This window comes from Mustela nivalis, assembly GCF_964662115.1.
Source record: "Mustela nivalis genome assembly, contig: HAP1_SCAFFOLD_748, whole genome shotgun sequence".
Taxonomy (NCBI): Eukaryota; Metazoa; Chordata; class Mammalia; order Carnivora; family Mustelidae; genus Mustela; species Mustela nivalis.
The window spans coordinates 179,568-204,595 of record NW_028135915.1 but is presented as its reverse complement, the minus strand read 5'-3'; the positions used below and the strand labels follow the sequence as shown (position 1 = coordinate 204,595).

Sequence of the window (25,028 nt, the reverse complement as noted above, 5' to 3'; positions counted from 1 at the left end):
TACTGAAAAGCTTCCAATTCAGGTCTTTCCAGAGAATAAACATGAAACGATAATGTTAAAAACTGTTTTAGCTTTCATGGGCAGGGTATTGCAAAGTCTAAGACTGATGAACTAAATGATCGAATTATAGAAGAATAGAAGAAATATGAGAGTGATTTTGTGCAGCCGAAGTTAAAATTTAAGGTCAAACCACTGGTGCATGAAGAGAGATGTCACTGACAAGAGAAAAGGCATATTTTTCTGATTTGCTTTGAAGTCTAACTACAAGCCATGCATTAAATTAACAATATTATCATAAAAATGAGGGTGCTAATTCTGTCCGATGCTGAAATTTGAAAAATGATTTTACGGAAGCCTAAGCCATGCATTAAATGAACACAGTATTAACTGGACCGATATTGTTAAATCAATTTAAATGCCTCCTACAGCCTGTGTTTGTGCAGAGCTGAATAGAGAAGAGCATCATTTGTTAGTTCAACCCAGAACTTTCTGGTGCCCTGGTTTTAATTTGCAGGATTTTCTTTAGAACCGTTTCTCCAGTGCTTTGTCTGCTATGGATTTGCTTTTTAAAGTAATCGATTCCGTATTAAAAGTATGAGGATGGTATTTTCTTGCAGTGCTCATTTGTTCTGTACTACTAATTATGTCCAGTCGTGTTTCAAATTACACAAGAAGCTTTTGTAATGCAGAAGATCCCTGGGATGCCTGTGTTGGTGAAAATATTGTGGGTTCATCTGCTTCGTTACATAAGCCCTACACATTTTCATTCTAAAGGTTGTTTAATCAAAAGCGCACCGATAAAACCATATAAATATTTAATGGGGTTCCAGTAATTCTACATCACTTTCCAGCATTGCATGAGCATGCCAGCACTTTAATTCTATGCGCTTTTTGTTTTGTTTTGTTTTTTGGGTTTTTTTTTTTTTTGAACTTAGGATTCTCTATAACGTCCCCACTTACTTCATTTACTTTTTGTTTATCTGTTTTTTGAAAGGGGTGGAGAGTCTCTTTTTTTTCTTTTTTCCTCTGTGTCAATTTGTGTGTGTGTGTGTGTGTGTGTGTGTGTGTGTGTGTCTAGGCTTTGTTTCTCTTCTTTTCCCTCTGTAATCTTCTCTATAACTTTTCTTTTCATTTCTTTGTTCTGAAAAATCATTAAAAAATTCTGTTCAATGCCGAGAATTGTGTATTCTACTAGGGCTGCCTCTGTAAATAAGGGAGACAGGTTGTCCCCCCTCCCCCTTCGTGGAACTTGAGGTTCTTTGTGTGTGAGTGTTGGGTGTGGGAACAAGTGAGAGCTTGGTGCTCACTGCAGAGTGGGGCCATGCTGTCTTGGAGGGGGCAGGGAGGGCAAGTAACCAGCTGGGAGGCTGGGGACACCTACAGGAGGAACGGGCTATGTGCCGGTGGTAATCACTCCTCTTCACCCACCCCCGGAAGTACAAGCCTGGTTGGATTGACTGAAAGGTGTTCATTGTCTGGAGTTAGGGGTGAATGGGGGAGATAGAGTAGATGTGGAGGTGGTTGATGATAAAAGGAAGGGTTAGACTGAAGGAGGCGGGCTAGACCCAGCAAGTCTGGTCAGCCACATGGAACGACTGGGACTTCATCTACAGAGAGGGGGAGACATGGAAGGGTCAGTTGCAGGGTGATCTGTGGGGATGTCCCCCTAAAGTTTCTCCCTTATTAGGTCTCCCCTCATTCTCTTTCTTAGGCAACTAATGGTCTTCTTGTTAGGTCTGAAAACTCCACTGCTTCCAACCTGAAGTGGGGCTGAGTTCTCACCATCACCCAGAGCCCAGAGTCAGCTGGTTTTCACTCTTGGCCTTTAGACTTTGATTTACGTGAACCAGCATGTGACACAATACTACACCAATGCCAAAGCTTGTGAGAGCCTTGGTGGGTGAGCCCAGCCCATTTATTCTTTGTGTTGAGAGCCTTCTCCAACATTCTCTTGGCCATTCATCGAATGAAACTTGAAGCTTAGCTTTCCTATTTTAGATTATCATTAAAATTCCTATTGAGGATTTTGGCGTGTCCTTAAAATGGTAGATGTAGGGAATGGTTATAAGGATTTCACAGAAGGAAGGAAAAGGCAGATGATGACGTGTCCTTGCTGTCAGAGTACAGAGTTGTGTGGTTGGCGTGGGAGAGAGAGAGGGATAATTTCCCGAGAGAGGAGACGGGTGGGATGTAATCTAATCCCTGAAGATCGTGAGTTTACCTCAATTCTGCTTTTGTTTTTCAGATGGACCATGGTAGCCTCCTAGATGAGCACTTTTTATCATGAAAAGGAAAAAACAGTCATTATCTTTAGATGTAATGAGCCTATTCTTCTATGGAGAAATGTAGGAGACAGTGGTTCATGGTCATTCCCCAGTGAAGGTCATGTGCCAGTTTAGCCAGTGTTTTATGTCCCTGAACATAGTGGTGCTTCGTTGATACTCGGTAGACAAACTAAGGACCAAAGAGCTCCATGGCGGATCCTTCCTGGGAGGGATTTGGTATTGAGCGGGATGCACTGTCTTGACTCTAGGTCTGCTGAAGACCTGGTCACTGAGAGGGTTCAGAGTGTGGTATAGAGTGGGACAGTGGACAGCCACGCACATGGGTGGTTTCTGTCTTGGATATTTAGACAGTCCCCCGTGCTTATCACTTCCATCCCGTGGTGTATCACTTCCATTCCCCCGTGGTGTATCACTTCCATCCAGTGAAGACAGAGTCTGTACTCTCCAGAGGTGGTCAGGGGCAGATGACCCCTGTCCTCACCAGCCCCTTCCTACTTAGTAAATGCCAGCTCCAGGTGGAGGGCGTGTTTGCTAGTCTTTCTCTCTAGCTAGCACACATGACATTTGCATATATATTTTCTTTCTTCCTTGTGCACGTGCATCCAGATGCCTTTTTTCTCTTTCTTACATGCCGAGCTCTGTGTTGACACTTCACCAAATTACCTTGTTTCATTCTCATGGTGACTTCACAATAGAAGCTCAGTTACAGTTTCAACACAAAGTCCAGCAGTCCTCAACATGAAGCCTGAGACTCAGGAGAGAGGCCTTGGCCAAGGTCACGCAGGTGGTGTATGACAGAGCCAGGATTTGAACCCAGGCCTTTCTGCCTCCATTGCTTTAGGTTCACTGCTCTACCTTTGTGTGGATTAGAAGAGGAGAGCCAGCCCAGAAAGAAGAAAGGGAGAAGGAGACAGACCTTGACCACATGGCAGTTCTAGCTCTTGAAGGGGTGAAAGTTCTTTGCCCATCTTCTTACCAAGTGGTTGGTGGGCTGGCTGGACCATCTCTGGGGATGCCTGAGCCCTCTCCTGTCCTGGGAGGAGACTTTTCCCATTTCCCAGAAATTTGTAGGAAGGACCACCCACTTCAGGGTGGAGACGGAGATGACTGAGTCCCTCTCTAGGGTTCATTCTTGGTAGTGAGATGGAGCAAAAGCAGATGGTGGAAGAAAATTCCACCTGGACAGTGAGGATGGTGTGCACTGCATCCTTTCCTTTTTTAGACAACTGATATCTGATTGTTGACCTAGGGATGAAGGAGAGCTGTTTATCGGGCTACTGTATCTTAGGGCTGGAGGAGATCAGATCGTCAGCTCTGAATTGATATGGCCATCCCGCATCATTGTTTCACAAAGTAGAAATCTAGAGAACATCCATTAAAATGTAGAGACTGGAAGGTTTCCAAATGGAGAGCTGCTGGGAGCTTGGAAACAGTTTCATGTCCAAGGTGCCTTTGGTGCTCCCCTAGGGAGGAGCACAGGGTAGCGTGGTGAGCACACACAGCTGATGGGCCTTCTTGGCACAGCCGCCCTGTGCACACCGCTCCCTCGCAGGGACGGCTGAGCCCAACTCCCTCCGGTGATCCAGACCAGATTGCTCAGCATAGCTTTATCCTGATGCAGTCAAGGGAAATTAGTCAACTGCAAGCTTGGATGATGCCACTAACAAGCTGGCGGGGGTTCAGAAGAGCAGATTCCTCCACTGTGGCCACGGCTCACACAGTGATGGGGAGCATGGTTTTGATTACTGCACATGTTCCTCCCTGATGAGGGCAAGAACATCTTGGTCCTCTTTCCTTTCCAGCCCCCGCGGCAGTCCCCCCACGTGTACAGGCCTTCGTACTAGCAAAGCAATTTCTAGTCTGTTGCCTCGTGGGACCCTCGCAGGAGTCCCTGGAGGGTAAACAGAAGATCATTTAGCACCTTCTGTTGGAGAAGAAAGCAGGACTTGAGGTACAGTGGCTTTCCCAAGGCCACACAGGGAGTACGTGGCAGAGGCAGAATGTGGACCTGAGGGTCCTGACTCTCAACTCAGATTCCGCAACCCCAGGAATCAATATTGATAGTGTATATTAGGCAGAATGTAGATACAATTTAAAATATTCCTGGCAAATGGAATTGGGAAGTTTGGGAGGGCAGGGTACAGAGCGACCAGGTGTTCCATGATGTCATGGATGGGAGCAGGGCCGCTGCATGTTTGGTTTGATGCTTCAGCAGCTCGGTCTTTCTGTGTGTTGCTCTCCATGCTTACCCTTGTCACCTCATGGTTGCAAAATGGCTGCTGAACTGTGAGATGTGTCCCAAATGGGAGAGGAAGGCAGTGGGTAGAGAAGAGTTTTCCTCTAATGGCAAGAAAAAAAAAAAATTCCCTGAAACTACCCAGAAAACCACCCCTTATGTTTTGTTGGCTGGGAAGGGGTCACAGGACCACCCCTAGCTTCAAGGCAGGGTGTAAGCATGCAGCCAGCAGAGGAGGGAGTGGCTGTGATTGGCTCAGTGCGCTTCTGCTTCCGGCTTTAGGAATGGGCATCTTGTCACCCTTGACCGGCTCGGTCAGCAAGGGAGGTGGAGGACAGGGGAATGGGTGTGTTTTTCTCCAGCAACGTCCAGCGTCAGCCCCATACGGACCGAGAACCCTGGAGAAGTTCTTCTTCAGATTGGACTGTGACGTGCTTCCTGAACCCTCAGATGGTGTCCCATTTGTTGACTGGAGGTCATGCTCTCGTGTGTCAATTGCTAATTTCCAGAATCACATAAACGGGGTTTTCCTCCATGCCTCTTCAGAGGAGATCCAAGCTCTATGATCATGGAGCTGTAATTTTTTCAAATGCTCTGTGTGACCAAGAACAAAGACTAATGAGGGAGCCAAAGTCAGACTGATGAGCCGCACAGAGGCTTTGGGGGCCAGAGAGGACAAATTGGGGGCTTTGAGGTCCTGAGGTCATTGGCTTTGAGGTCAGACTGCCTGGGTTTGTATCTGGACTCCACCCCTTATGGACTCCCCAGTGGTGTGGGGCAAGGTGATCATCCTTGGCTCTGCTTTGGTTTGCGCCTCTGTAAAGGGGGTGTGGTTGGAAGGGCTTGCTACGTGAGGTTAAGGTATGCCGTGAATGAAATATAGCCTGTGCCTAGATGAAGTGAGTGCTCAGTAACAGTGAGCTGAGGTCATGATTATCACTGCTCCGGCCTGCTTAGCCAGCGCCTTAGCACCGAAACAGGCTGTGTCTCTGTCACTCTTCAAGCAGCTGCGTGTCTGGCCCCCTTCAGTCTGTCCCTGCAGTGTGCCCAGAGCAGTGGGCCTACGCTCATCCCGTTAGTCACTCACTTCCCTGTGCACAGCCCTCTGTGGTCCTCCTGGTGCACACACTTAAAGTCTGAACTTCTTAGCCAGACTTCGCTGGAGAGCTGGAGCTTTGAGAGTTGGTTCTGGTTCCTTTTCTCTGGAGCTCTGGGCTGGGCTTTTGATAGCTGGAGTGGATGACATGTGATGACATGCTTTGAACACATTGTTCTTGGGTACTGACTGCAGGCCCAGCCCTGTGCTTGTCACAGGCAACCCATGGAGGAACCAAGTATGGACCCTGACAGTGTGGGCCCACCCATGGTAAGGGATCCAGGCACCAGGATTTCAGAATTTGGGAGTTTACAGGAAAGGAGCCTCAGCTACACTAGAGGCATCTTCTGACAAGAGGCAGGAAGGAGCTTGCCTGGAGGATGGATAAGAGTCAGCTTGAAAATGCCAGAGCAAGACTCCAGACAGAGGGTCCTGTGTGGCAGGAGAAGATGGGATAGCCCAGAGGACAGGAAGGGAATCAGGGCTGGCTGGTGCTAAGTTTCTGGGGAGAACTAATGAGTGAGTGAATTTGGAAAGGTCAATAGGGTCAAGTGTTCAGAACCCTGCCACACCCTGAGATGGTTTATCTGCAGAACAGTGGAAAGTGTGATGGGTTGGCAGGAAGCGGCATGACCTGATTGGCATTTTAGAAGGACCCAGCCTAGCTCCAGTGCAGAGAATCATACTTAAATTTTCACTTCCTGGTTGTTAGCTTTGGACAAAAACAAATGGTCATATTCTGGGTATTCTTGGATAAAAAGTAATGGGAAGGCTGGCATTGGCCTGTGTGGAAGGTGGCTGGTGGGTAGTGCTCTCACCAAAAGCCACAGAGCCTCCCAGAATGATGGGGGAACACCAAGGCTTCTCCTTTCCTCCGTTCTTTGGTCACTCATGTGCAACCCACGCACAGGTCCTTGTGCTCCAGAAAACCAAAGACAGAGGCTGCAACTGTGTTCGCCCAAGTCTGGGATGCTCTTTAGGTTCCACCTGGGTCACGCACTGACCAGCATGGCCACAGAGCCCCAGTGTTTGGAGTCACACCTAAAGGATTGTTAGTTTTTTTTTTTTTTTAAGATTTTTTTTTTTTAATTTATTTAGTCAGAGAGAGAGAGCGAGCACAGGCAGACAGAGTGGCAGGCAGAGTCAGAGGGAGAAGCAGGCTCCCCGTGGAGCAAGGAGCCCGATGTGGGACTCGATCCCAGGACGCCGGGATCATGACCTGAGCCGAAGGCAGCTGCTTAACCAACTGAGCCACCCAGGCGTCCCTAAAGGATTGTTAGTTAACTGTGTTTGCCCTTAACACTGCTATCTACCAGCACAGGCTCTAGAACTTTCTCCCTCAAACAAGAGAAGACTATCGGGTGCTTCAGCACAATCCTATATAAGGGCACCAATGAGAAAGCCACCTAAGAGAATGAACTGAGCCCATAGTTCTGTTGCTTTTCTGTTTGTTTGCATGTGTCCTTCAATTGCCTAGTAGACCTCAAGTGATTGATTATGTGTGTCCTCTTGGCTGTTTCATCTCTTTGCAGTATAATGAGGAGCTTCACTACGTGGAACCTTGCCTGAATGGGACGTTGGTGCAAGCTGACAGGACAAACAAGGAGGTAGGGCCTGCCGCCAGGCAGGTGAATCAGGGGTGGGGGCATGGTCTCGTCCCCCTCACAGTGCTGGCCGACAGTAATTCCATTCTAGTTTTTAGAAACTCATCAAAGTATTGGCATTTTGTTGAGGGCCTTGGAACCCTAGTGCATAGGACAGTTATGAAGAGGCATAAATAAAATCCTTGCAATAAAATAATGACATTGAGGGCAGAAGCTCCATAGTTCTGAAATACTTGTATTGTTTACTTTTTTCCTTGCTCTGTGCACATCCTGTGTTACACCTGATACCTGTGTTGACACCATTGAAAGATTATGGCTTTTGCTGAGATTTCAAAGAAAATTGAACCTACTTGCTAAATCTCTTGTTGCTCTTACTATAATTGATTAAATAATCTTTGAGGTAGCTATTGAGGTAACTTGTCTCCTGGTTGGAAGGTAAGCTTTATGAGGATGAGGATTATATCTGCGCCCTGCTGTATATCCAAGGCTTTGAAGCATTGCCTGCTATATAAATATTGTGAAACAAAATGAAGATGTATTAAAGGAGGACCTTAGGAAGTGGGGTAGAAATTGTCCTTCTAGTTGGAGCATTCTAGGAAAATTCACTGAACAGATAAAACAAATAAAATCTGTTCCCCCTTAGCCATATTCATTGTTTATTTTTATTTATCTTTTTTTAGAGAGAGAAAGCAAGAGAGAGAGAGAGCACACAAGTATGAGGGGAAGGCAGAGGGAGAGAGGAGAGAGAGAACCTTAAGCAGACTCCTTGCTCAGGGCAGAGCCTGATGTGGGGCTCAATGCCACGACCCTGAGATCATGACCTGAGCTGAGATCAAAAGTCAGACACTTAACTGTCTGAGCCACCTGGGTGCCCCCTCCCCTTAGCCATCTTTAAACTTATCAGTGCAAAACACCTCAGCTACCACCATACCACCCCTTATAGGGCTGGGTAACGATTTAGGTCGAAGGTGTGGCTGTGGCAGCAACAATATCACACCTCCTGAGACACAGAGCTGCCACTCTGTGTCATTTTTCTTTGTTATATTTGCCATGCAGGGCTGCTCCTCCCCCTGAAGAGCATGCTCCCATGAGGTGGCTGAGGGCAATGGCAAGGCAGATTCTTGTGAGGCACTGTGCCTGTGCTGAGGAGATCCTGTTGGCTCAAAGGGGCAGGGAGTGGCATTGGTACTATCTTAGGTGCAAATGGTAGAAGCATTTGCTTGGGTTGGGCATCTCTGAGGGAGTGACCAGCAGAGGATTGAGAGAAATTTCTTCCAGCTAGAATACAAAGTGAGAAAGAAAAATTATACCAGAGTTAATATCCAAGCTTCAATTCAAGGGGAAAATACCATAGAAATACCATAATAAGCTTTATGTTTGGAGGGAGAAAGAAGTACATGGTAGTTCAAAGAACAAGTGTATCTAGAGAATGTTTATTCATGGTCATTTTGTGCGGTAAGGTAGAAAAGAATGACTTAGACCTCCATTTATCTTTTTAAATAATTTAAATTGTTTAAAATTTATCACCGAATTTTTCTAGGGACCTCCCCCTTGTTTGATCATTGCCTGGGTCTGTATTCCACCCCCTTCCCCATAGTGTAGCCTTGAAATATCCTCCAAAGCCTCAGATAGGTGTTTAGTGATAGTGTCTGCAACATGAGATAGAAAAGATGCTTTAAATGATCAAAACCTCCCTTCAGGTTGCATCCCAGATAAACAGGGAGCAGTGTGACAATTAGATATCTGAGGTCTTATGAAGGGGAAAAAAAAGTGTTAGGGAAAGTGAAATGAACATTTATTTAAAATTGTCTTTGAAAATGTATGGCTATTAAAGACGGGAGGGCTTTTGAATATAAAAATTTACCCGGCCATCTGATTCTGCCAATGGGGAGTAGCCACATTCCAATCTGATTCTCCCCCTTACAACTAAAACACCCTGGATTGAAGCCTACAACCAATTATAGGAAGGCTGCAAGGTGAGCTGTCTTGACCTAAAGTCATGGAGCTGGGTTCCTTGGGTCTCTTGTTGATTCCCACCATATGTCCGAATGGAGCACTCCAGAAGCCTCCTTCCTGTACCTACAATAGGCAGAGACCAAAAATAATAATTAAAAAAAAAAATTGAAGAAAAGCCTGTCCCTTCTAGCCAAACAACCAGGGAAGGGGTAACCTCGTAACAGAAAACCTTTGTGACAGTACCTTTCCTACTCCAGACGGATACCAGTGGAACAAATATACAGCAGTCCTCCACAGTTTCAGCAGGGCTGAATGATAAATTGACCTTCCATCCCACCCCACCCCCTTGACCCTCAGCTCAACACAGAGACCAATGGCTAAGAACAAGATTGTTTAGGATCTGGAGTCTGACAATGTAAAACCCAAAATGCCCAGAATGCAATAGAAAACCCCTTGTCATTCCCCCAAACCGGAAAAATCACAACATGAATGAGAAAAGACAATCAACAGAAGCCAATATTGACATGAATCAGATGTTGAAATTATAAAATTGCTTCAACAAGCAATTAGGAATTCTCTTGAAACAAATGAAAAAAAATAGAAAATCTCAAAAAAGAAATAGAAGTTGTTAAACAGAGACAAGTGGAAATTATAGAACTGGAAAATACAGTCACCAAAATAGAAAGCTCACTGGACCAGCTGAATAGTAGAGTGGAGATGACAGAAGATAAAATCAGTGAACTCCAAGACAGATCAATAGAAATTACCCAATTGTACAGCAGAGAGAAAATAGACTGAAACAAAATGAACAGGGTCTCAGGCACATGTGGGATGATAACAGAAGAGCTAACATTCATATCACAAAAGACCTGGGAGAGGAGAGGAAGATCAGGACTAGATATATATTTGAAGATGTATTGGCCGAAACTTCCTACTTCCTAAAATTGGTGAAAGTCATAAACATATATATTCAAGAGCTTAACAAATTTCAAATAGGTAAACGTGAGTCACTCCATGGCAGGGCACATCACAAACATAATTAGACAAGGGGGAAAAGTAACTTGATAGCAACAGAGAAAAAAGGGCACATTGCTTAGACTACATATTTGAATGACAGCAGACTTCTCCTATGAAATCATGGTGGCCAGAAGGAAGTGGCAGAGCATTTTATTTTTTTTTTAAGTATTGAAAGAAAACAACTGTATATTCAGTGTAAACGTCCTTAATAAATGAAGGGGATATAAAGACATATTCAGATGAAGGAAAACTATACAAATTTCTTACCAGCAAATCTACTTGTAAAAAATGGCTAGAGGAGTTCCCTAAATAGAAAGTAAAAAACAGAAAAAGGCTTGAAACTTCAAAAAGGAAAGAATATCAGACTGGGTAAAAATAGGAGTAAGTATAATAGAGTATCCTAATTATCACATTATTAAGTCCTATTGGATATTTGAAGCAAAAATTGTAGCATTGTTTTATGTAGAGCCCACAGTTGCTGAGGAAACAAGCCAATTATATTTTAAAAGTATGGAGGGTAAAAAGACCTAATTAGAAATAATATTTCCACCTCTTACTGGAAGTGGTAAATTCTGATACCAGTAAACTGTGATAAATTCCATATTTACAGTATGACACCCAGACCAACCATTAAGGAAATAGTGAGAGGCTGCATATGGGTATCTCTCAGTTTTTGAAAGTTCACTTTATACCACCTTGCTTTTACAAAAGACATACATTAGCACCTGTTTTTGCTAACTGAAAGATAGCTGAACAGGATTTTCACTTTTATGGAAAAAAGGCAAAAAGCAAAAATAGCATCCAGCATTTTTTTGCAGTGAGCCATTATCAAGGCAGGATGCACCCTGAGCAGTGACAGTGTCCCTGCCAAGCTCCTTCCCCAGGAACCACACTCTGAAACATAGAATGAAGCCTCCATTGCTTTGAACTATGTCTGTGAGCATCTGTGCTTTATCTCCATTTATTTTCTGCGTCACTTAGCAAGATGTGTCCTAAGGTATCAGAAAAGCCTAAGAGAGATTATTTTTGGGTCCAGGAATGCACAACCATTTTTCCATATGAATTACTGGTAATTGCTTCTTTGCTTTATGCCATTTCCGTTTATGATAAGTTCCATAGGAATGTTCTACTTTCAGATAGCGGGGGGAAATGTACTTAACAAGTAATTCATGAGAATGTAAGAAATAAGACACAGAGAAAATGAATAGGGAAAAAAAAAGATAAATTGGCAGTCTTAAGCCCTAATATGTGACTAGTTATCTTAAATGTAAATGGTCTGAGCACAGCAATTAAAAGACAGAGATTGGCAAGTGGATTTAAAAAAAGAAGTCTAACCATATGCTGACTACTAGAATTTCACTTAAAATACAATGACACAGGTATGTCAAAAGTAAAAGGATGAGAAAAGAAATACTATGCAAACTTTTTTTTTTTTTAAATCAGGATTGGCTATATCAATATCAGATAAAGTCATCTTCAGAGCAAAGAAAATTACTATCACTAGAGACAAAGAAGGACACTACATAAGAATAAAATAACCCATCCATCAGGAAGACATAACAAAGCTAAATGTGTTTGGACCAAACTACAGAGCTTCAAAATACATGAAACAAAAACTAATAGAACTGAGAGCCGAAATAGATAAACCTACAATTATAGTTGGGGACTTGGATGCTTCACAGACAGTAACTAAAAAGAAAGTCAGCAAGGTTATAAAAGAACTGAACCACATCATCAACCGATAAGATCTAAATAACATTTATAGGACACTCTACCCAACAACAACAGAGTACACATTCTTTTCAAGCACTTGTGGAACATTAACCAGGATAAAGAATATTTGGGGTCAAAATACAAACCTTAATAAATTACCCAGAGTTGTGAAATCATACAGAGCATGTTTTCTGTTGATAACGGAATCAAATGAGAAATCAATAACAGAAAGACAACAGAACAATCTCCAAACACTTAGAAATTAAGTATACTACTAAATAACGCATGGGCTAAGAGGAAGTCTTGAAGGAAATTTTAAAAATATAAAACTGAATGAAAATGAAAACCTAATATATCAAAATATGTAGGACAAAGCCATCACAGTGTTGAGGTGGAAAGTTATAGCACTAAATGCTTATATTAAAAAGAGGAAACCCTCAAATTCATAATCTAACTTCCTACCACAAGACATTAGAAAAAGGAGAGGAAAACCCATAGCAAGCAGAAGGAAGGAAATAATAAAGAGCAGAAATCAGTTAAATTGAAGCAGGAAAACCACAGAGAAAATTCAATATCACCAAAACCTGGTCCTTCAAAAAAATTTATTAATAAAACTAATAAATCTCCAGAGAGACTGACATAAAAGGAGAGAAATCACAAGTCATCAACAATAGGCATGAAACAGATTATTACTATAAAACTGAGGTCATTAAAAGGATAATAAGGGAATATTACAAATAACTTTACACTCATAAATTTGATAACTTAGAAGAAATGAAGCAAATTCTTAAAAACTATAAGCTACCAAAATCCAACCAAGATGAAATAGATAACCTGAATAGTCCTATAAATATTAAAGACATTGAATTCATAATTTAAAAGTTCCAAAAATAAACTCGAGTTCCAGATGGTTTCACTGGACAACTCTATTGAACATTTAAAGAAGAATTAATATGAATTTTACAGAATCTCTTCCAGAAAAATAGAAGAGGAGGGAAATCCCTCCCACTAATTTTATGAGGCTAGTGGTTCCCCAATAAACCATACAAAAATAGTACAAAAGAAGAAACCTATACTTTCTTGGCAGGGGAGATAACCATGATGAGAAAAAGATACCTATCAGCTATAACCCTCATGAAGGTCCTCGTGAGGAAACTTACAGCAAGAGTCCTCAACAAGATTTTAGCACATCAAATCTAACAATATTTATCTATTTCTACAGAATAATACAACACCACAAAGTAGGATTTATTCCAAATATGCAAGACTGGCTTGACCCTGGTGTCAAATCAATCCATGTAATTTACCATATCAACAGGTTAAAGATGCAAAATCATATGATCATAGCAATTAACTCAGAAAAAAAATTTGATAAAATCCAACACACAGTCATGGTTTAAAAAAAAACAAAAAAACAACTCAGCAAAATAGGAACAGAGGTAACTTCCTCAAATTGGTAAAGACCATCTACAAAAACCTACAGCTAATATCCAACTTAACAGTAAAGGTTTAAAAAACTTTTGCATTATGGTCGGGAACTTGTAAGCCTGTCCACACTCACCACTCTTCTTCAACATAGCATTATAATTTCTAGTCAGTACAATAAAGTTAGAAAAAGAAATACATAGCATACAGTTCTGGAAATAAGAAATTAAACTCTCCCTATTTTCAGATGATATGATTATATGTGTAGAAAATTCCCAAGACTCTACCGAAAGCAAAACCTGAACTAATAACTGAGTTAGGCAAAATCACATATACAAGATCAACACACAAAAACCAGCCACATTTCTATATACTAACAATGAACACATGGAAATAGAAATTTATAAAAACCAATACCATTTACAATTGCTCCAAAGAAATAAACTTAATGAAACATGTAGCGTCTATGTGATGAAAGCAAAGGAGGCCTAATTAAATGGAAGGACTTACCATGTTCATGGATAGAAAGACTCAGTATAGTCAAGATGTTCATTCTTGTCTAATTGATCTATAACTGTAATGCAATTCCTATCATTCCAGCAAGGTTTTTGTAGACATAGATAAGGGTAGACTAAAATTTATATAGGCACAGGACCTAGAATAGAAAAACTACATGAAAACAAAGAATAAAAGTAGGAGGAATCAATTTACCCTATGTTAAGGCCCATTATATAGTTAGAGTAATCAAGACAGTGTGCTGTTGATGGAGGAGTAAGCATATAGATCAGTGGAATAGAAGAAAAGAATGTAGAAATATACCCACACAAATATGCCCAACTGATTTTTGACACAGGTGCAAAAGCAATTCATTGGAGGAAAAAATACCATTTTCTAAAAAATGGTGCTGGAGCAATTGAACATCCATAAACAAAAAACAAACAAACAAAAAACTACCTTGACCCAAACCTCCCCACTTGAACAAAATTTACCTGAGATGGGTCAAAGATTTAAATAAAAGTGGACAACTTTGACACTCTTTAAAAAACATAGGAAAAAAATCTTTAGAATCTGGGCCTAAATAGAGTTCTTAGGCTTGATAGTGAAAGCACAATCCATAAAAGGGAAATGTGATAAAATAAATCTCATTAATATCAGGGAAAAAAAGAAAAAACCAAAAACCTTCTGCCATGTGAAAGATCCTGATGGAAGGATGAATAGATATGTGGCTTGCAAATATCTTCTCCCAAGTTACATTTGCAAGCTACATATCTGAAAAAGAATGATCATATAGGGAATATAAATAACTCAAACTCAACAGCAAAGACAAATAACCTGATTAGAAAATGGTCCAAAGACATGAAGATACACTTTACTGGATAGGGTAAACAGATGGCAGGTAAGTACAGGAAAAGATATTCAACATCCTCAGCTAGGAAAATGCCAGTTAAAACCCCAATGAGATATCAGAAAGGCTAGGCCAAAAAAAGGAATAAAAGAATAAAAGAACACCAAATGTTGATAAGGACATGGAGAAACCAGGCTGATAGGAAAGCAAAACGGTATGGCCATTCTAGAAAACATTTGGTAGTTTCTCAGAAAACCATACATGTAGTTATTTTGTGTTTTCAGCAATCACACTCTGGGGCATTTCTCTCAGAGAAATGAAAACTTAATGTTCACACAAAAACCTGTATGCACATGTTCATAGCAGCTTTGATTCATTGTAGCCCCCGACTGGAAACTACCCCGATATCCTTCAGGAGGTGATTGGTTAAACAAAGTGGTATTTCCCTCCCACAGAATGAGTCTTTGAATCTTTGGGGAATTATCTTGAGAAAAAAAAAAAAAAAAGCCAATTCCCAAATAATATATACTGCATGATTTCATTCGTATACTGTTCTTGAAATGACAAAATTGTAGAAATGGAGAGTAGATTAGTTGCGGTCAGGGGTGAGGCATGGGAACGGGAAGGGGTGAGAGGCTAATAGAAGGGCAGCTGGAGGGATCCTTCTGGTGGGAGAAGCATTCTGTCACTTGACTGTGTCAGTGCTCACATCCCCGTCATGCTGTTGTTTTGCAAGATGTAATTGGAGAATGCTGGGTGAAGGGTTTGTGGTGTCTCTCTGTTATTCTGACAATGGCTATGGATCTCTGATTACCTTAAAATGAGAGTTGAATTAAAAATAATCTGAAATCTATGTGGAAATATTTAAAAGGGACTTTATCAAATCAGTGTGAATCAAATTTAGGTTGCTTTGGTTATCTCTTAAAAAGTACTAACTGTAGTGCAGTTTCTGATAGCAAGAGAGTTTCATGTCTTACCTTGTGGGCCTTTTTTTTTTTTTTTTTTTAAAGATTTTATTTACTTACTGGAGAGAGAGAAAGAAACCAGGGGGAGTTGCAGAGGGAGAGGGACAAGCAGACTCCATGCTGAGCACTGAGACCACATAGAGTCTGATCTCAGGACCCCAAGATCATAACCTGGGTCTAAATCAAGTGTTGGACACTTTACCAACTAAGCCATCCAGGTGCCCCTTATGGGCCTTTTAATTTGGAAGAAATCTCAGAAGACAAACATTTATTTTCCATTGGGACATTTTAAAAACCAAGGTGTGCTCCTTTGGCTATTATTTTTTAAAGATTTTATTTATTTATTTGAGAGAGAGAAAGAGTTTGCATAAGCCAGGTGGGAGAGAATGGGGGGTAGGTAGAGGGAGAGAGAGGGGCAAGCTCCCTGCTCAGCAGGTGGTCCAATGTGGGACTCGATCCCAGGACGCTGGGATCATGACCTGAGCTGAAGGGAGATGTTTAACCAACTGAGCTACCCAGGTGCCCCTCCTCTGGCTATTTTGAACCAATTTCCAGGTCATCATCAAATTGATGTTAAGGCAATGTATATTTAGGACTCAGTGTCATGTAACAAAGACTAGTGTGTTCATATAAAACAAAATGAGAATTTACATCAACTCACCTAACTGCAAAGTCCTTGGGTGGAAAGACTGTATCCGTCACACCTTACACATGATGTCGAGGGTCACCCCCCTCTCCCCAGCTGCCTCCCCTATGTGCCTTCTGCGGACTCTGATGGGTTCTGCGAGGCCAGATGCCCATTATGGACCCATAACCGCGTCTCCAGAGTGTAGAGCAGCCCAGCTAGCAGCCTGGGCCAGGTGTCTGTAACTGTGGCCAGAAGGCAGGCCTGTGTTGGAAGAGCTGCTTGGTATTCCCGAAGGAAAGAACTCTGCGTACCCAGGCCAGGACCTAGGAGGGAGATGCTCGGGGGAAGCATTCATGCGTGAAGGAAGGAGTCGATGGGCCACCTGGGGGAGGCTTCTGGTTGCAAATCAAATTTTTCCATTTCGTTTGTTTCAACAGAAGATCCACAAAACATTAAAAACAAAGCATGAAGCTCATTCCTTTTTTTTTTTTTTTTAGATTTTATTTTATTTTATTTTCAGTGTTCCAGAATTCATTGCTTATGCATCACACCCAGTGCTCCATTCAATACGTTTCAATATAACTAGCACACTCTGAATTAGACTGTGGGTGAAATGATCGGATTCCGGTCTTGGCTGTCCTCGTGAGTGAAGGTCACATCCCCGGAATGGCAGCTTGGAAGCCATTTTCTTGTGTTGTCTGTGAAATGGGGGACGGGGAATTGTAGCCTTCTGTATAAGCCTGTTCGGAACTGGCAGAGTGCGCGGTGACGCTAGCCTTCCTTCCTCTGTGCTCAGTAATTCTGACTGCAGTATGCCCGATCCTGTGGGAGCCTTCATCCTTCACTCAGAATTGTCCGTGTGTATCCTGACAAGCTCTCCTGATAGCCAAATAACCAAGATCCTTTCCTACCCGTCCCTGTTCATCTTGCGACGGTTTCCCTGGTGGCTGCTGTAATGTTACTTCCAGTTAATGAAAGGGCTTCTGGAAAGTGACACAGGGGATTATGATGTCATGTACCTTTAGTTCAATGGTATCGTGCTCTGGTTTTATAATATTCTGGAGACCCCCTGAAAAATCAGAGCTAGGTAATTTTAGGTAAAACACTATTTGTTAAAATTCATTTAAAAAACTTGAAAACAGGAGTAGGGGCATCTCATTGTGTTGTGAACTAGAAGAAAAGGTTAGGGTAAAGATGCTGGCCTCTGTCAGACTAAATTGTCCTGGTTCAAAGATTTCCTGTGATTTTGCTTGAAATAGCCTATGACACATCATCCCTGAACAAATGATCTCCAGGTTCTAAGTTTTTGTTTTTGTCTTTTAAGGGTATTGTTTATTGTCGGGAGAGAATTTTATTTTGTACCAGATAACCGACTTTTTTTTTTTTTTTCTTTAAGAAGAAAAGAACCAAGACAAATTGAGTGAGCCTGGAACTCAAATATAGAATTCAAACGAGTAAACTCTCATCCTAATCTACTTCAGACCTTCTGAACCATTCATCAGACCTAAAAATGAACTTCTGTGGTCTCTCGGGGGGGGGGGGTACTATGGTTTTCCCCCGGTTTTATAATGAAGCTGTTCTGAAATTGACTGAATTTCATGGCTCTGTTTAAGATTCTTGTGTGAATATTTGTTGCAAAATCAACCAATCTTAGCAATCCACATAACTCTCAACTTCCTTGGCAGTTTTGATCTTTTTTTCCTGTGGAATCGAGACATTGAACCTCTGTGAATTGACAAAAGTACACATCCGAGTTTCTAGGTTTTTCACAGTCCTGCTTTTTTCTAGCCTGAGTTCTGTCAAAAGAGGCACCCTACATTCTAAGACTTGCCACCCATGGCGTTACGGGCATCTAGTGTACATGCCATTGATACAGAGGTAAGAGATATGTGATGAACTGAAGCAGGAAGTAGCCCTCCACCCATCACTGAGTGTTGGCTGCCCACGCGCCAAGAGAGAACAGACACCAACCCACTTTTATTCAACTCAATACTAACAAAAGGTAGTGAGAATTGCATTGCTTTTAAGATGTCATGAGTACTTTAGAAATAACTCACATAGAGAAAAATTTGGAACAACTTAATGTAAATAAATTCTTCTAGATCCAATATAACTTCACTGCCTGCAACGTTAAACAAGAATAAGGTATGTTTATGTATGTTACCATGAAAGAGTAATAGGGGTATGTAATTAGATTAATTATAAACGTGCCGTTCTACAGCGGATTTCTAGACCTTATTCATCTTGTGTAACTGAAACTTTATACCCATTGAATAGCAAATGTCTACACTGAGCCCCTTTTGCAATCAGAAATAAAATATTTTTTAATAATTACTTTCTTATTCTTGAAATTAATGCAGATGTTTTACAAAAAAAAAAAAAAATTCTGTAGGTTTCTGAATACTAACCCAATTGTTTCCCTGTGGTTGTAAGAATGTCTCTTCTGCTAATTTCCAGATAGGTTTTCCTGAAAAAAAAAAAAAAAAAAAAAAAAAAAAGAAGAAGAAGAAGAAAATGAACTGATTTCTGCTTATCAAGGGGAAGAGATACAGCCATATTTTAATTCCATATCACCTTGTGGGTTTACATGAATTACAATACTGTCACTAATTTTCCATTTTCCTTATGTAGTAGCCTTGTAGAGTTAAAGTTATCAAAATGAGGATCTAGGGACTGTTTCTAGAGGAAATGTGTCCTAGAAATAGTGCTCAACTATTTCCCCCTTTATATCTTATTACACATTTATGTTGTTTGGTAAAATTCACTTGTTTGAAAATAGTCAAACTACTACTACATAGTTTGGGTTAAAACCATTAATATAGTACAAACATATTTTTGTTAATCTCCACTGTAGTGTAGTGTGCTGATGGTGAGTTCCTTATATGAGTCTAGATCAGGGGTCAGCAAACATTTTTTGTTCGGGGCCAGATAGTAAATATTTTAGGCTTTGTGGGTCATGGGGGACCTGCTGTAACTACTCAGCTTTGACACTGTGAAACAAAAGTAGCCATAGGCAATACATCAATAAAGAGGGCAAGGCTCTGTTCCAATAAAGCTTTATTTACAAAAATTGGCACAGGCTCATACAGACAATGGGCTATAGTTTGCTGATCACGGGTCTAGACTGTGGCCAAGACTAGAAGGAGAAATCCATTATTAAATAAAGAACATACATTATAGTCAGGTTAAAATTTTTCTGGAGTGGCCACACTGAAATCTGTATTTGAGAGCTAGAGTAGAGTGTGTCATATTCCTTTACTCTTCTCATTTAACTTTTATGGCCGGTGAAGGTTTGGGCAGATCTGAACCTTAGACTGATTTTTTTTACTTTAAATAGACTAGCCAGTTTACTGATTACTGATTTTCTAATTCTGTGTGAGCGGAGAACTACTTAAGAGCAAGAAGGTGTGGCTGTATGTTGTGAATCGTGGTGGGTTAAAAAAAATAGTACCATCCATAATACAGCATTTTAAAATTCAGAAACTACTTCTCATTTGATTCTCCTGGTTATTTCCATTGTTATTCCCAACTGGCACATCTGGAGTCCTGGGCCCAGATGCTTACAGTCAGCTGAGTGGGTAGAGGACTGAGGGACAGAGATGCAGAGTAGCGTGAAGGATTTGGGCAGGTGGACGCAATCGGTGTGTGCAGAATCCCATCGCTAGTACCCATCTTGGGTTCCAGATGCTATCCTCCCATTCCCCTCACTCTCTGAGCAAGTAAGGTCACTTCCTCACACGGCTCATCCCTACTTCCTTCTACTACAGTCTTACCGTAGAGAGAAAGCCTCATTCAGATATAGGTTGTTAAGAGAAAGCCATTGAGTACGATGTGTTGGGGATGTCTATGTGATGAGATACCCTTACTCAGCAGCAGTGTCCTCCCTAATAGAAAGGGCTGAACCACGTGCCTGTGAACGATAATCCAGAACTTGTCCACCATTTTTCTCTCTCTGCATGGGAGTTCATTGAGTTCTTTATCTTGAACTTCACTGTGGCTGCACATGGCAGGTCTGCTGCAAGCCTTGTTTGTGTGTGTGTGTATCTGGTCGTCTTGGTTCTACCACTCAGCTAACAAGATGACTATCGAAGCAGAATGCTGTCCTGTGGTTGCTTGGTGGTGGGCAGATGATGGTTGTGCTCCTGCCATTTTCCCCAGTGCCTAGCCAGGAAACACTATGGAGACTCCCTTTTATAAACTCTGTCCTCTAGAGCCCGTGCCTTGATTTGCCAGGTGACAGCTGTTCAGGCCTGGTAGCCTTGCCTGTGTTTCATCTCAGCATCCCATCGAACACTCAGATGACCCTCCTCCTGAGACTGGAGCTTCCTCTCTAGTGCCCTGTCTTGATGTCTCAAGTTCTGTGGGGCTTTGGGGTGACAGAGATAAACAATGATCAAACCCAGAGACCACAGGAGGTCGTTTCCCAGATGCACTCAGATATCTTATCATAAATGTTCACACGTCATTCACCCAGAGAACACAGATCCAATCACTACTTAGACTCCAGTGGGGGAGAAAAGCTACTTAACCTCTGTGGGGCCCCTTCAACTCTCAGAGACTGTTGACTCTTACCTGACACACAGTTTTAAGCAAATTGTGTAGGAGCTGACACTGAAGGGAAAGAAACTGGGTAAGGAGGACAGGGCAGGCAGAACTATCTGGAGATACTTTTTTCCTCTCAGCATTCTCCATCCTGGGCATGGTTCCCATGTTTATCCAGATGCCCAAAATGTAAACCTCCAAGTCTCACTGGGTCCCTTCCTCAGTCTCCAAGCCCCACTGATTCTTCCTCTTCAAAGTCTCCAGGCTCTCTCACACCTCTGCTCCAGGTTCCCCTCTCCTGGTCCTGCGCCCCAGTGGTGCCAACTTCCCCTGCCTCCCATACAGAATTCCCTGCCTAAGGTCCTGCCCCACAGCCCATCTGCTTCTGCACTGGGGGCAGCGGGTCCTGGCGAAGCTGCTCTGTGCCTTCCCTGCATATCTTCCTTCACTGCCTCCCTGTTGCTCATGGAATAAGTGTAAACTCCCTGTTAATACCTGGGAGGCATATGTCCCCCTAGTATTAAGGGCCAGATAGTAATATCTGCCCCACTGGGGCCATCCCCTTGTATGCTTACTCTCAAGGTTTAATTGGTAAGAAATATCCCAACTTGGATGATTGCATTATGAGATTTATCTGTCTGTCTGTCTATGTGTTCTCCTCTCTTGCTGTTACGGCATTTTCCCCCCAATCCCTATCCTCGGTTGGGTCCCTTTCTCTCCCTCCTTCTTTCCCTTTCTTTCCTGATCCGGCCATGCTGAAATCCCTCTCATCGTGAGGCCATTGTGCACCCTCTTAGAACCAGGCCTTTACACAGGTTCTGTTTCCCCCATCGGAGACATACTGCTTCGCTCCCCCTCACATGCCGCCTTTGCTCAGTGAACTGGTTTTCATCCTCTGATCCCAGATAAAATAGCATTGTCTCTAGAACCCCTTCCTTTCCACCCACAGGAGGGCTCGGGGCCCCTGTGGTTTCCCCACGAGGCTGTGTGGTGACCTGGCTTCTCTCTGCCCTCCCCACTGGCTGGGGCCTCCGTGATGATGTCCTGTTGTCCCTGTTCCCAGCTCATCCAGTGCAGCAACAGGCCAGCCCTGAAAGGACACTGAAGGAAGGAAGGAGCAAACCAGATCAAGTCAGTCTCTGGGTCAAAATCCTTTCATGGTGCAGCCTTGGGGGATGCCGCCCTGCTGGTCTGTGCTCCCGCGTCCTCTGGACACACAGGGCCTCCTGTCCCTTTCTTTGCCTGCCCTCCATCTCGGCCCCCTTCCCAGAAGCTCTTCCGCCTGGAAGAAGGAGATGTGCTCCTTCATTTCTGCTAGATCTCAGCGCCAAGGCCACCTTCCCTGACCCCCTCATTCGTGCTGCTCTGCTCCCACTCTTGGCAGCTCTCGTGATAGGTGTTTCTTTCTCTTTTCTTTACTTGTTCATGTGCCTGTCTCTTACCTGCCTCTACCACAACCTGAGAGTCTACTCTGTAGCCTCTGACGCTCTGCATTTTATTTAAGAGCTGCATCTCTTAGGAGGATCTCGGTCCCAAGGATGTGAGTAAAGGGATAAAGGAATACAGGTTTTCTTATCTGCTGTAGTTTAAAATGGAGCCTCAAGGGGCACCTGGGTGGTGCATTTGGTAAAGTGTCTGACTCTTGGTTTTGGCTCAGGTCATGATCTTGGGGTCCTGGGAATGAGCCCCATATCGGGCTCCACGCTCTGCATAGAGTCTGCTTGGGACTTTCTCTCCCTTGGCCCCTCCCTCTCCTTCTGAAATAATTACATCTTTAAAAATAAAAAAAGTAAAATAAAATAAAATTTATAAAAGCCTTAAGTCTTTAGTAAAAGGAAAAGCTAAAAGTAGGCAAACCGACGTTCGAAAATGGGAACTGACCGCCTGATATTTGTGGGCAGGGCGGAGGGGCGGGAACAAAAAGCCGCTCAGGTATAATGGCAGGAGCACATAGGCAGAAACTTGAGGTGTCTGGAATTTGGGGGAAATTGACAGCAATGTATATATATCCAGTAGTGTTACTGGGTGGCCTGGCGATTTGAGTCATTGGGATGAATTCAAATTATCCTCAGGCATCTCTGTTTCAGAGAGAGGAGGTAGCTTTAATGCATGGTGGGTGAGAACTAGGCAAACGTGGCTCTGGGTCCTGGCCACGGGGCCCGCTGTGGGATAGGGTGTCACCACTGAAAGTCACTCTTTCCCAGTCACAGCATCAATGGTATCCTCCCTTCTTACACCTGTCACCCCAAATGGTTGACATACAGAAAGACGGAGTCTATGAAGGATAAACTGAACTTTCCACAATAAGCCACTTTCTGGAGCATCGCTCCTAAAGGAACCAGCCTTCTGCATCAGGTTTTCACATGCATAAGTGACCTCCAAGCCACCCACCCTTTCGCATGTCTAATGGGAGCATCCACTAAGCTAGAGTGTGCTGTCCATGACTTCACAAATATTCAGTTAATCACAATGGGAATTTTGCCTTAGAATGTGACACAGAAATAGGCTGACCCTTGGAGGCACACAAGCTTTTGGTCATCAGTAAATGTAACCATCTTTGAGTAAAATGTGACCGAATGTCCCAGGGCATCTAGCCCACACAGTAGACCACTCCCAAGATGTGTTTGAATAATAATCATGGGGGACTGTGGTCAAGAGGCTGGAGTTTTGATCAGCATCAAATGTCTGAGAAACTCCTGTCTTACATGAGCATCCATGTGATTTTTTTATGACAGGTGGACAGGAAGATAGGAAGAAAAGTGCGACAGGCAAGAGGTCCCACTGTGCATTTTAAAACCCTGCCCTACCGAGTGGCTCGATGGTACAGCCAGCTTGGCTCCTGTATTGCCAACTGGCTAGAACATTGCGAGTGTGGTCAAGATAATGGGAAGGCAGACACTCCTCCTTCATGCTTGGGTTATGACTCCTCACTCACTAAAGCCTTGTCTTATCTCTTCTTTTATTTGGACATCACTGACTCTGTGGGAGAGGAGATCATGCCCTGCGATCTCGTTTTTTTTTTTTTTTTTAAGATTTTATTTATTTATTTCACAGACAGAGATCACAAGTAGGCAGAGAGGAAGGCAGAGAGAGAGGGGAGGAAGCAGGCTCCCCGCTGAGCAGAGAGCCCAACTCGGGGCTGGATCCCAGGACCCTGGGATCATGACCTGAGCCGAAGGCAGAGGCTTTAACCCACTGAGCCACCCAGGCACCCTCATTTTTTTTTTTTTAATTGTATGAAATGAATCCTGGGAGCCTTGCTCAGAATAAAAAGCCAGTAGGAAGAACCATCTTACATTGCTCTTTTTGTAAATCAAAACATGTTCAAATGTTAGACATTTCCTGGGAGTGCAGTCAATAGTTCAGTGTTTCTCTTACATATGACTGTGGCCCGTCCTTGTTAATTGGAGGTGACCTCAGATGTCACCCATTAGCCCGTGTGCTCCCAATTTGGTTGTATTGCCGATTCCATTAATATCACTATTAGTTGTATTAATGAACTGTGCAGGAGTCTAAAAGGACATAAAAAAATTCATTAATAATTTGAAAAGCCAAGCTGGCAGGCAAAATGAAGGGCTTTCGTGGGAAGATTGCCCCATTGGTATGGGGAAGATCGAGAGGTCTGCCCTCTATCTTCAGTGCTTTCTGGGGTGGGGATCAAACCTGTTGTTTTTGCCAAACCTGGTTAAAGTGAGCTATGAGAAATCACTGAGGGTTTTGATGCTACAGGACTGTACCCTGTGCTTGTTCCTGAGGTCTGGGTCTGGATGCAGTGTGAGCATTAACTATACTGCTTGCTAGCCAGCCTGGGGAGGGACTGGCTGTCAGGGTCCTTGGCTGAGCCAAGAGCACAACCACTGAGCCTGGGGAGGACCCCGATGCCAGGCCCAGACCCTCTGCTCCGTCCTCCGAGGGCCCTGGAGGAGGTGTTGGTCAGCGGGCATGGGCTCTGCACAGCTCCAGGCTTTGTGGTTTTTAGTCGCCCCAAACAGTTGAGGGTCAGGTGGAGCTGAATACATTTCCCAGAGCAGAGGCTGCTGACTCACCTGAACCTTACCAGCTCTGCATTTTCAAGCCTTTGGGGGATGCAGCCTGTCATCTCCCGGGAGAGGAGGAGTGATGCAATCAAATGGCACGCTTGGATAGAGGGCCTACAGAGAAGGGAAGGAACCGCCTTCCGCCTAGGTCCCTCTAGCCTGAGCCCGCTGAGCTTCCC

At 43.1% G+C, this 25,028-nt stretch overlaps 1 protein-coding gene across 1 annotated transcript in view; it reads left to right on the top strand.

Annotated features, from left to right (window-relative positions):
* Nucleotides 1-25,028, top strand: part of LOC309857463 (voltage-dependent calcium channel subunit alpha-2/delta-3) — a gene marked incomplete at its 5' end in the record, with an annotated part of 317,946 nt that overhangs the window by 141,656 nt on the left and 151,262 nt on the right. The window contains one exon of the mRNA XM_082750156.1: nt 7,150-7,224. Within this exon, the coding sequence (XP_082606282.1) occupies nt 7,150-7,224 (75 nt within the window). The remainder of the gene's footprint in view (nt 1-7,149; nt 7,225-25,028) is intronic.